Source organism: Rhinatrema bivittatum, chromosome 4, assembly GCF_901001135.1.
Source record: "Rhinatrema bivittatum chromosome 4, aRhiBiv1.1, whole genome shotgun sequence".
Classification (NCBI taxonomy): Eukaryota; Metazoa; Chordata; class Amphibia; order Gymnophiona; family Rhinatrematidae; genus Rhinatrema; species Rhinatrema bivittatum.
This window is the reverse complement of record NC_042618.1, coordinates 118749720-118762575: the sequence shown is the minus strand read 5'-3', so window position 1 is coordinate 118762575 and position 12856 is coordinate 118749720. Positions and strand designations below refer to the sequence as shown.

General features: G+C 43.0%; 1 protein-coding gene across 6 annotated transcripts in view; it reads right to left on the bottom strand.

The window, feature by feature from the left end:
* Nucleotides 1–12856, bottom strand: part of LOC115090090 (cytochrome c oxidase assembly protein COX16 homolog, mitochondrial) — a 167150-nt gene that overhangs the window by 108591 nt on the left and 45703 nt on the right. The window contains exon 3 of one of the 6 annotated variants that reach the window (XM_029598767.1): nucleotides 6132–6520. The exons of the other annotated variants lie outside the window; for them this stretch is intronic. Within the exon in view, the coding sequence (XP_029454627.1) occupies nucleotides 6358–6520 (163 nt within the window). The 3' untranslated portion in view covers nucleotides 6132–6357. Of the gene's footprint in view, nucleotides 1–6131; nucleotides 6521–12856 lie in introns of those variants that run through there. 6 annotated transcript variants of the gene reach the window in all.

Sequence of the window (12856 nt, the reverse complement as noted above, 5' to 3'; positions counted from 1 at the left end):
GAAAAGGCTGCATGAAAACGTTAGACGAAAACGACCTGAACTTTTCTTCAAGTACTCATGGCTATTGCATCACAAAAATGCACCAGCACACACGGCATTGTCTGTGAGGGAGATTTTAGCAAGTAAACAAATAACTGTATTGGAAACCCTCCCTACTCACCTGGTCTGGCCCCCAATGACTTTTTCTTTATCCAAAGATAAAGGAAATATTGAAAGGAATCCATTTTGATGACATTCAAGACATCAAGGGTAATATGATGACAGCTCTGATGATGATTCCAGAAAAAGAGTTCCAAAATTGCTTTGAAGGGTGGACTAGGCACTGGTGTCTGTGCATAGCCTCCCAAGGAGAGTACTTCGAAGATAACAGTAGTGATATTCAGCAATGAGGTATGTAGCACTTTTTCTAAGATGAGTTTGTGAACTTAATTGTCAGACCTCATATGTTATTGTCAAGTTTACTCTGCATCACCAGCTCTCTTAAATTCAAGTGATTTAGATCATATCTAAATGGACACTATCAAAGGGCAACAATAAAGGATAGTTTTTCCCCTTCGTCACTGCTGAAAATTGGAGTACCCCATGAAGGAGCGGTTCTATCATTAGGCAGGGTGAGGCAGCTGCCTCAGGTGGAAATGTTTTGAGGCAGCAGCAAGTGCCCCTCACCCAAAGCTCCTCTGCGACCACCATCTCACCCTGCCTTCAAATAAATGGCACCTGCAGCACAGCATTTAATGTATCTGCGGGGGTCACGCCCCACAAGAAGGGAGTTCAGAGGCAGCACTGCCACTTAAAGATCACATCACACAGGCAGAAAGAGCTTAGCAATGTTACTGTTGCTTAATGACGAAGTCCCACGGGGTTCCTAGGTTCCTTAGAAAGGAAGAGGAGCTCAGCGGCAGCAGCACTGCCACTTAAAGATGTCATCATGCAATAGCACAGGGAGATGTTGTGCCCAGAGGGATCCCAACCCATTAGCAGAAAGAGGATCCTGCAACAAAGCATCAAAATGAACTGCCCACAGCAATCCCAGGGCCCGCGGGCAATAAAGGATCCTTGGTGAAACATCAAAATGAACTGCCAGAAGAAAAAGACCCAGTGGAGAGGGAGGATGTGACTGAGTCTGTCCAGAATGAGAAGGGAGTGAGGAGGGGGAAAGGGCGTGAATATGTGAGAGGGGATGGAAGGATGTGAGTGGGAAAAGAATGGGTGGGTGAGAAGAGATGGGAGGGAGAGGGTGAGTAAGAGGGAAGAGGGAGGATATGATAGAGGTCTATAAAATCATGAGAGGACTAATATGGGTTAATGTGAATCAGTTATTTACTCTTTCAGATAATAGGACTAGGGGCACTCCATGAAGTTAGCAGGCAGCACATTTAAAACATATCAGAGAAAATTATTTTTTGCTCAATGCACAATTAAGCTCTGGAATTCGTTGCCAGAGGGTGTGGTTAGGGCAGTTAGTGTAGCTGGGTTTAAAAAAGGATTGGATAACTTCCTGAAGGAGAAGTCCATAAACTGCTATTAATCAAGCTGATTTAGGGAATAGCCACTGCTATTACGGGCATTAGAACGGGATCTATTTAATGTTTGGGTACTTGCCAGGTTCTTATGGCCTGGATTGGCCACTGTTGGAAACAGGATGCTGGGCTTGATGGACCCTTGGCCTGACCCATTATGGCAACTTCTTTTGTTCTTAGGAAGAGTGAGAAGAGATGGAAGGGAGAAGAGGAAATGGCTGGTGGTGAATGAGTAGGAAGACTAGGGTAAGTGAAAAGGGAGAGGATAAGTGAATGAGAAGGGAATAGAAGACAGGTGAGTGAGTGTGAGGGGAGGGAATGGAATGCTGTGAATGAGAGGGAAGTTGATGTTAGTGAGGTAAAGAGTAGAGTTGGAGCAACACTGTATGGAAGGGATGTGAGTGGGCGAGCGTGCAGGGCCACAGTTTTGCAGTGACAAAACTGCAATGATTGAGACCCCTTGTTCTTCCCTCCAACGTGAGCCTGGAAGAAAACATTGTGTCAAAAGAGACTGCATGGGTGGGAAGGAGGAAGTGCAATCGCTATGGCCAGAAGAAGTAGGATCAGCATCAGCCTGCAGAGGAATCCCGATGACTGCATAGGCTGAAGATGAAGTCTGCTCCTGCTTGTGTATTCCAGAAGGGGATAAGAGTGAACTAACAAGAGAGAGCATTTGATGGAGGGTATGCGTGTCAACAAATGTGTGAGAGAATGAACATATCGTGTGTTAGTATGTAAATATGAGAGAGAGAGTGGTCATAGTTTGTGTGCAGTCCCTCTCCCCCAGTAATTCAGGTCAATCTTGGCCTGACTGGAAATCAAAATATACCAGATATGGAGGAGTGGGGAATTTTAAATCTTTATTTTAAATTTTTTTAAATTTAATTATTGAATATTAAACATTAAAACATTTTTTATTAATATGGTTTTAGTATTGTAATTGATGTTTTATATTTCCTGATTTTCTTGCTCTATGAAGAATGGTGATATTTCTATTTTTCTACACAGGGCTTACAATCTAATTTTATACCTGAGTCAATGGAGGGTAAAGGATTTGAACTCTGGTTTCCCTGGGTTGTAGCCTGCTGCTCTAACAACTAGGCTACTCCTCCTGCATATAGAGTCTGGCTTTTTGCGGTCTCCAATTCAGTTTTTGTCAAGTTTCTATTCTTATTTATTTATTTATTTATTTATTTAAATTCTTTTACTATACCGATACTCAAGATGAGGTCTTAGCGTACCGGTTTACAATAGAACAGGGGAAACCAATTAACAACTAAGTAGAAGGTAAAGTTACATTAAAACAGGGAGCGAAAACATAGGAGATGGAAGACAGTAAAGATTTTAAACGATAACAACTGGAGAGTGATAAAATAATCAACGAAAAACAATCGAGTAGCGAGACATAAACAGAGATTTATCCTAGGCGATTATTAACATAATATATCCTGTGGGAAGGAGGAGACAAGGGGAGGTGAGCAGTCAGCAACACTGACTGCTCACTTTATGATCTCTTTCTTCTGTATTTGGTGAGGGTCTGTTTGTGTTCTGTATGTGTGTCTGAGGTGAGGTATTCTGTTAGCATATAGGGGCAGATTTTAAAAGGTACGTGCGCGCATGTTATAAAATCAGGGGTCATGCACACTAGTGCACCTTGCGCATGCCGAGCCCTCGGGGAGTCCAGCTGGTTTTCCCTGTTCCCTCACGTCCCCTTCCTGTCCCGCCCCCCAGCCAGAAAAAAAACAAACCCCTGTACCTTTATCTCACAAGTTACACCTGCCCGCATCCCGGGGCTGTAGGCCCGGTGCACGTAATCCTTTTAAAATCTGCCCCATAGTTTCTATGTATGGGCTTATAGGAGCCTGGCTCGGTCTATTTTTCTAATAGGATTCACTCTAACAACCAACAAGTCCACACACAGATCGATACTCTAAGGCCGCGGTAGAAACAGTGCGGCAGTGTCAGGCGCACCTTCGTTCCCCGCACGCACAGTTCTCTTCACCTACCGCTCGATACTCTCTTCTAATTGCATGCAAATGCAAGCCGCGTCTGCGAAGCCTTAGGCAAGCGTTAGGCCCGCACAACCCATTTTACTGTATAGAGCGCCTATACAGTATCCTGGGTTCGCGGGCCTAACGCTTAACGGCCACGCTGGTATCTGTCATTTCAAATGACATTTGAAATGACAGGTACCAGGAAGTGGACAGTTATGTTCCCCGATGCTCAGCAAACTTTCCACCAGCCCCCGCTTACCTGCCCTGGCCCCGTCCGGTCTCCGGTGCAGCCCCAGTCCTGTCCCCTCCTCCCGAAGCAAAAAAAAAAAAAAAAACCCGAAAAAGTAGCAAGGCTCGGGCTTGCTACGGTAGTCCCTTCTCCCTTCTCCTCTCCTCCCGATTTCGGCGCTCAAGGCGGCCGGGTGGGCGTGCATTCATCCAGGCAGAGGGAGCCGGCGGCGAAAGCGGCCTCCGGCTCCCTCTGCCTGGATGAATGCATTCATTCACTGCCGGCGGGGGCCATGCATTCATCCAGGCAGAGGGAGCTGGAGGCCGCTTTCGCCGCCGGCTCCCTCTGCCTGGATGAATGCACGCCCACCCGGCCGCGGCCTGGATCGAACACCCCGCCCGCCGGCTCCCACCGCCGCCTGGATCCAACGCGCGCCCACCCGCTCGCCGGCTCCCACCGCCACCTGGATGAACGAGCGCCCATCCGCCCGCCGGCTCCCGCCGCCGCCTCGATGACCGCACGCCTGGGGGATTCGGAAAGTGACAGGTATTTATACATATATATAAACAACTTACGCTGCAATGTTTTTTACACTTTACGGTTTTACCCCCATTTTTTACACTTTATTCCCGTTTTAATTTTCGAACACCACACTAACACCACGTAGAGGGTAGGCGGTAAACTAACAGGTTAAGGACGCGGCAAAATAGCGGGTTACAAAGGAGATAATCTGAGCGCGCGTCACAGTATCGGAGGGGAATAGCTAATTCCTTCATTATACAGCTAATTCTTCATTTACATATCATATACATGCTACGTGCGGAAAGGGTTATGCGTCTGTTTTAAGAAGCGCTAAGGACACGTGAAACTGGAGACTGTATCGCTGGATCGCCTTACGCGTCCGAATTGTGCGCTCCCAGCACGTTACAGACGGGAAATCTTCAACCGCACGTTACAGTATCGACCTGACACAAAGCAGGACACTCCCTGGACCTATTATTCATTAATCACAAACACTTAGAACACATTAACACCGAATACACACAGATCCCTTGCTCCGATCATTTCCTCATTGAATCCTCCATCAAATACACTGAACAGCAAACGAAAATAATAAGAGAACCCACTGAATTTAACTACCGCCCACCATTTAACATAGACATCCTGAAAGACAATTTAGAAGAAAGATTAACAGAAATAGATTACACCAACTGCTGCTCTGCCACCTCAGCATGGCTACAAACCACCAAAACCTTAGCTAACAAAATAAACCCAATAAAATCGCTTAGTATCAAAAAACCCAAAGAAACCAACCCATGGTACAATGAAAAGATAAAGGAAGTAAAAAGAAATCTGAGAAAAAAAGAAAGACTGGAAGGCAAATAAAACAGTTGAAAACCTGACAAACATAGGAAACTACTTGCCTACTATAAACAAGTAATTCTCAACGCAAAAAAACAATATTACAGTACCAAAATTGAAAAATTTGCAAACAACCCAAGAACCTTATTTACTATAGTTAAAAATCTCACAAATGACAAAACAGAATCTTCCCTAAACCTACCAGTAAATAGAAGTAATGAGTTAGCTAAATTCTTCAAGGACAAAATTACGAACCTAAAAATAAAAATTCCAAAAACATCAAAACAATCAATCAAAATGCAAAAAAGAGACGTTACACAATGGACAGTATTTAACTAAATATCAGAACTAGAAGTAGAATCTGTGCTAAAAAAGCTAAATCCTGATTCACATGCACAGGACACAATACCAACCATAGACTTAAAAAAATTAGCCAGCACTGTCTCCCCGACTCTAACACACATCATTAATCAATCCTTAACTGAAGGAACCATGCCAGATACACTCAAAGGAGCAATAGTAAAACCAATTTTAAAGAAAATAAAAAGTGACCCACTCGTCTTAAGTAACTATAGACCAGTATCAAACCTACCTCTACTCGCAAAATTAATAGAAAAAAAACTATACAAAACCAATTAGCAGAACACTTGGAAACCAATAATATCCTGTACCCATCACAACACGGATTTCGCAAAAACTACAGCACCGAAACTCTCCTGCTTGCACTAATTGCAGCATCATGAGAGGCTTTGATAATGGTAAACATTACATGTTAGTTATGCTAGACCTATCAGCGGCATTCGATACAGTGAACCACGAAATACTTCTAGATAGATGAGAAGAAATAGGACTAAGGAATATAACAATTAAATGGTTCAAATCATACCTAAATAACAGGTATTTCCAAGTACAGATAAAGGATGTAATATCAGATAAAATAGACCTTCAAACAGGAGTCCCACAAGGGTCCGCCCTGTCTGCCACACTTTTTAACATATATACATACACATAGAGAAATATCATACATTCAATTTTTTGTTTTTTATTGTACTTATACAAAATATTACACCATTAAAAATATACAAAACTCAATCACTCCCATTCACACCATAAAACCCTCATCCCAACAGACACTATATAAATATTTTTACAAACAAAAAAAGTGCACGAGTGCCTCAAATGTTTATCAGTAGAATCACTGTACTTCACAAAGTTTCCAAGTTCTACAACTCGAGTACAATGCTTATCCTTCTCAAATGATGATTCTTATTGCTTCATATAAATCATCCTTCATATAAATGGTCCATCTCCATACGACTGATCCTCTCCGTATAACTGGTCCAACAACGGATCCTTGTTTCACCCAACACATATGGGCTTCCTCAGGGACATCTTTCACAATCACAGGAAGTAACCTACAATGAGCCATTAAAACCAATTCAAAGTTTAAACATAACTTCCAAATCCAACTATCACTTAACTCTTTGAAAAACACATCTGAGTGTACTGTTTATGCTACATACCTTAATATACCTTAATGGTGTAATATTTTGTATAAGTACAATAAAAAACAAAAAATTGAATGTATGATATTTCTCTATGTGTATGTATATGAGTTAAATTTAGAGAATATATTATTAATTTGTCCCTAGTTGTTGGTTTACACTTTTTAACATATACATGCTGCCACTTTGCCACCTACTAGCTGGACTGGGCATATCACATTACATATACGCTGATGATATTCAACTAATAATTCCCATTGAACACACAATTGAAAAGACACTGGATTTGGTAAATATGAACCTAGATATCATTAAACAGCTTCTCAACCAAATGGAGTTAATTATAAACATAGAGAAAACAGAATTCATACATCTAGAAAGAAAAAATTTAGAAGTCATTCAGAACCCAATCACACTCAAAAACAGCCAAAAGACAGAACTAGCTGAGAAAGTACGAAACCTAGGAGTGATATTCGATACTGAACTAAATATGAAGCAACATATATCCTTTAAAATAAGGGAAGGTTACAACAAACTAATGACTCTTAGAAGACTAAAACCATTGCTAACACCAAACAATTTCCGATCAGTGCTAGAAGCATTAATTTTTGCAAGCGCTGACTATTGTAATGCCATACTACTGGGCTTACCATACACAACAATTAGACCACTCCAGATACTGCAGAACACAGCAGCAAGAATTCTGACAGGAAAAAGTAAGAGAGACCATATCACTAACACCCTCATCGAACTACACTGGTTACCCATTGAGCAGAGAATACAATACAAGTCACTATGTACCATACATAAATTTATCCATGATGAAAAAACAGATTGGCTAAACACTGCACTTCGAGTACACATCCCCAATAGGAACCTGAGATCTGCAAACAAAGCACTACTAACTATTCCCTCAGTCAAAACAGCAAGGCTAACGCAAGTAAGAGAGAGAGCCCCATCATTAGCAGGGCCATCATTATGGAACACCATGCCGCTAGAAATCAGATTACAAAAAGACATCAAACTATTCAGAAAAAGCCTAAAAACATGGTTATTTAAACAAGCATACTGCAAAGAGAATGGAGAATAGAATCCAGGGAATTGTAGAGAGCAATGAGTTGGTACACTAACGAAACACAACTAAACAACATGACTTTGTTGTACTTTTAAGCAGTAACAGATTACATGTAGATTACATATATTGTTAAAAACTGTTCTAATAAATTAAGCATATCTATCACACTTATCACCCTATAGTTATTATGAAACTCTGTACCGTAACTTACAGGCACCTGTCTAGTTGGTATAACAAACGCATTTAGCAACATTAATTTATGTGCCTCATTGTTAACTGTTGGGACGGCTCCCAGCTTAACGACGGTATATAAAAGAATTTAAATAAATAAATAAAATAGGAGGTGTATTGATGTTTTAGGGCTTAGTGTAATATTTGCAGTGTTGCTTTTTCATAGGTAGGGTTGTTATGTTTTAGTGGTTGCAGCTACTGCTGTTTTTGTATAGAAGATTTACTATATTGTAAGTGTAGTTCAGTTTATTCATGGCTTTCTGAGGGCCATGCCCAAACCCAGTGCACTTTACAACAGACATAATACCATATGGGTTTCAAGTGTAGTTTTGCATTTTTGCAGGGTTTCCTTATTGATACCATAGTAGTGTATGTAAATATAATACACATGTTGTTGTAAGTCCTTTGAATGTCCTTTTTCTATATAAAATCTGTTACAATAAATGCTTTTTTTTTTATTGCATGTGGTGAGGGCTGGGGTTTAGGAGCTCAAAGCTGTAAGGTTTGCCTAGGGCACCTAATACCCTTGGCACTGGCCCTGAAAGTGTGCAGCACACACACACACCTCCACCATTCACACATTTTCCATATCCCCAGAGGGCAAATGGTGAGGAAGGGTGGGAGGCAGGTGGTAGGGTTTCTGTGAGTGTGGCAGGATTGCTAGCTTCCTAGAAATATTATCCTTGATTCTCTATCTACCAGTCCTCTGGGAACAATGTCCCCTGTTCCCCTCCCCCCCCCCTTCCCTAGCATTTCAAATCACTGAAAGCCCCCCCCCCCTCGGCCTGCTCAATGATTTGACCTGCATCATGCATGGTGGGGGAGGGAGGAGTATCATCTCATCTCTTGCTTCAGGCGGCAGCTGGTCTTGAGCCACCCCTGATCCAGGAGATTTGTTGTATTCTGTTTCTTTATTAAAACCTCATTTCATGCATGGTCCTGGTGTTGCTTTTGATTAAACACCTGACACAGACTTCTGGCTGATATATACCTCGATTATAAATTGTATGCCAACGAGATCCAGTTTTTATTACCAATAGTAACTATAGTCGATAATGCACTTTGAAATGGTCATTATGATCATTAGGCAATGACTGCAGACAGACTAGCAATAAATATTACTATGGCAGAAATAATGTGCTTGGCCAGATTTCCTGAGGATGATACACCTTCCTCTGTTGAGATCAAAGTAAGACAATTTCCAATCTCGACCCAGAAAAGAAGCCCTGTCATCGCATCCTCTGTTTAAGAAAATCGTGTAGAGTTCTTTTTATAAACAATGTATAATATACTGTGCAGATGATTTTCATGCTGTGGTTCAGGCACCTGTTCTAGGCAGCCTTGATAAGTGTAATTCGGTAATATCAGCCTGCTAATTTCCATACTAAAGGCTTTGTAGATGGTCCAGAATGCAGCAGCCCATGTATTGGTTAGTGCTTCTTGCCGTGATCATATTACTCATATCTTGAAATCTTTGCAACTGGCTCCCAGTTATATGATGGTTGAAATTTAAAAGCTTAATGCTAGTGTTTAAAGCGCTGCACAGTGAAGTTCTCTTCTGCATTAGTTGTGCCCTAAAAATGTATGTGCCTACCCATCCACTAAGATCGCAGGGGACCAAGCTTATGGGGTTACTTCCTTCGAAAAGCTTTGAATTACTGAATCCGGGGAGTGTATGTTTTCAGCTGTAGATCCAACACTCTGGAATTCATTACCAGAGAAACTATGGCTAGAGGTGAGCATTAAAACTTTCAGGAAAAAGATGAATGGGTTTCTGTTCGCTCAGGCTTACAGAAGCCAGTAAGATATGTTCATTTTATTCTGTAGATACAGCTTAAAATAGTGAGGATGCTTAAGAAGTGGCATGGAGAAATGTTTTAATGTCTGCATGTTAATGATTTTATGTATGTTATGTAACCTGCCTAGGATAAAAAAAAAATAAGTAGAGTAGACATTTTTTAAACAAAGAAAGATTAGGCTATGTTAGGGGGTCATTTATCAAAGTGCTATATGGCATTTTCGCAAATGAGAAAAACGGAGGATTTTGGGGCGGGATTTGGCTCCTACAACCACCGGGGGGGGGGGGGGGGGGGGAGGGAGGGGGGGGGGAGAGAGAGAGAGAGAGAGAGACTTGCCATAAATGCCCTCATATTAGATAGGTATTTAGATCTCTATAGGAGGCGCACCTAGTAACTCGAGGTGAGGTTTAGGTATTAGTGTAGGGGTTAGCGGCCACTTTGACATTCAATGTGAGACGTACGAACAGAATAGTGCTCTCTTGTGAAGATTTGATGACCCTCGGAGTGAGGAAACTCACTCCAAGATGAGATTTGTGCAATGTTCTCTCAACCTAGCTTGATGTTACCCAGGTAGAGAGTCCATCAAGCTAGGTGGAGAGAACATTGTACAAATCTCATCTTTGGGTGAGTTTCCTCACTCCAAAGGTCATCAAATTTTCACAAGAGAGCACTGTTCTGTTCGTACATCTCACTTTGAATGTCAAAGTGGCCCCTAACCCCTACACTAATACCTAAACCTCACCTCGAGTTACTAGGTGGGCCTCCTACAACAATATAAATACCTATCTAGTATGAGAGCAATATGGCTAGTCTCTCTCTCTCTTTTCCTCCCCCCCCCCCCCCATGGTTATCGCAATTTGCGCTATCTTAGCGCTTCGCATAGGTATTAGCGCATATTGCGATAAACTGCTTATTACCATAAAACACACCCCTTTTCCTATCGCATGCGATATTTAGTGCATTTTGATAAATCCAGGCCTAAGTTTGCATCCGTTAGAGTAGGAACATATACTGTACAAAAAACAAAACTTAAAATAAAGGTTGAAAAGGTTATACCAGAAGAATACATGAAAAAGAAAGAAACAAAGGAGGAAAGGAGGAAAGCCATTACAACAAACTAGAAATACATGAACACATTACTAGATATGAAACACTTAAAAATTAATTTTAATAATGCCTTTAGAGTATAATATAGTATGTACTTCTGCAGCTACTCCAAATCTAATAGGTGTTAGATGCATTTGCTTGGTGTTAACTAGCGCAGAGTTTAAGTCCAGGAGTTAGGACTTGTTTCCCTTAAGGTTGAATTTAATTTTTCTGATATATCTTTAGCATTGCAAATTACTGTTTATTATGTACAGTGTGCTAATGAAGTTACTATCATTCCATGACACCTTTGTCTTTGAGTTGCTAATTTCTAAGGCAGGGATTAGTAAAATTAAAAAATAAAATAAAAAAAAATCACAAGTCTGGCATTCAAACAACAGTGGTTTTGTAAATATTTCCAAAAATAGTGATTTCTCAGAAAAAGTACAGAGACGGTCTTCGGCTGCTGGGGGATCTGCTGTCACCGCTGCACTTTGCTTCCTGCACCCGCTGTCTTTAAGCTGTCCAATCAGCTAAGTTCATATCAGCTGAAAAACCAGTTACAGGACGAAGGCACACATCTGAGGGACCACGGAAATCACCTCAGGAATTCTCAACTGGGGGAGGGACCATCTGGTATCACTACAAGAGAGCGGGGCTTTTATTTCCTTATAAAATTCTCCTTCTAAAATCTGAAGCAATCCCCAGTAGGGAGATGTACATCCACCATCTGCTGGAGTTGGAGAATACTGGCAGGCTGATGTCACTGCAGGAGTATACATACATTTACTCCTGGGGGAATTCTGTGGTACTGCGGAATGCAGAATTTGCGCAGAATTCCCGCTTCCCGCAGATTTTCTCCCTCACCTCGCAGATTTCCTCCTCGTCGCCCTTATTGCAGATTTCCACCAAAGCCTCGCCAATTTCCTCCCTCGCAGGAAGAGGATTCAAAACCGGAAGCGCACAGACAGCAGCCATCGTGGGACAGTGAAGGAGTGGGGGCATCGCAGCTCGGCTGAAAATAGCAGTGGAGACCCTGGCATGCCGCGAACGGAGTACGTCCCGCGGCATTCGGGACGCACGCCGTTCGCGGCGAAGATGAAGGCCCGGCGCGCTGTTCGCGGCGAAAAGGGAAGGCCCCGGTGTGCTGCGAACGGCGTGCCCGGGCCTTCATCTTCGCTGCGAACAGAGCATGTCCTGCGGCATGCCGGTGAGAGAGAATGTGTGTGTGAGAGAGGGGAGGGTGACAGAGAGCATGGTTGGTAAGAGGGGGGGTGGGGAGGTGAGAGAGAGCAGAAGGGTTTGACAGAGAGCATGGGAGGTAAGAGAGGGTGGGTGGGGGGGATGCTTGAGTGTGGGTTTCAGAAAGAGGGAGCCTATATGAGGGGAAGGGGATGCCGGTGAGAGAGGAGAAGGGGTGTGTGGTGGGGATGCTTGTGGGTTTCAGAGAGGGAGCATATATGAGGGGAGGGTTGTGGGGGAGGGGTGGGTGACAGAGCAGGAGGGTGAGAGAGAGCATGGGAGGTAAGAGGGGGGCTGGGGGGATGCTTGAGTGTAGGTTTCAGAGAGAGGGAGCCTATATAAGGAGATTGTGAAGGAGTGTGTGTGTGTGTGTGAGAGATTGGGAGCTCATGTGTATGAAAAAGGGACTGTGTGTATGTAAGGGTGCTAGCCTGTGTGAAGGGATTATGTATGTGAGGGAGCCTGTATGAGGGTGTGTGTATGTGTATTAGAGAGAGGGAGCATGTGTGTGTGAGAGGGAGGGACAGAGGGAGCCTGTGTGAGGGGCAGTACTGAGAATGGGGTCAAAGTCTGGGACTGGCAATAGAGTGGAAGGGGTTGAGCCTAGAGGTGAAGGGGAGTGTTGCATTCGTGCCTGTTCTTGCCCTCGCTCCACCCTCTCTACCTCTGAGGCAACTCCCTTTGGGTCTGATGGACAGATGCTGCTGCGGCTTCTCCTCGCTGTTTCTTCCTGGAGTCCCCGGGCTGGCTTGACGCTGCGGATCCGCCATGTTCCTGATGACGTAGGACAAGCGCGCACTCCGGAGTTTGTAC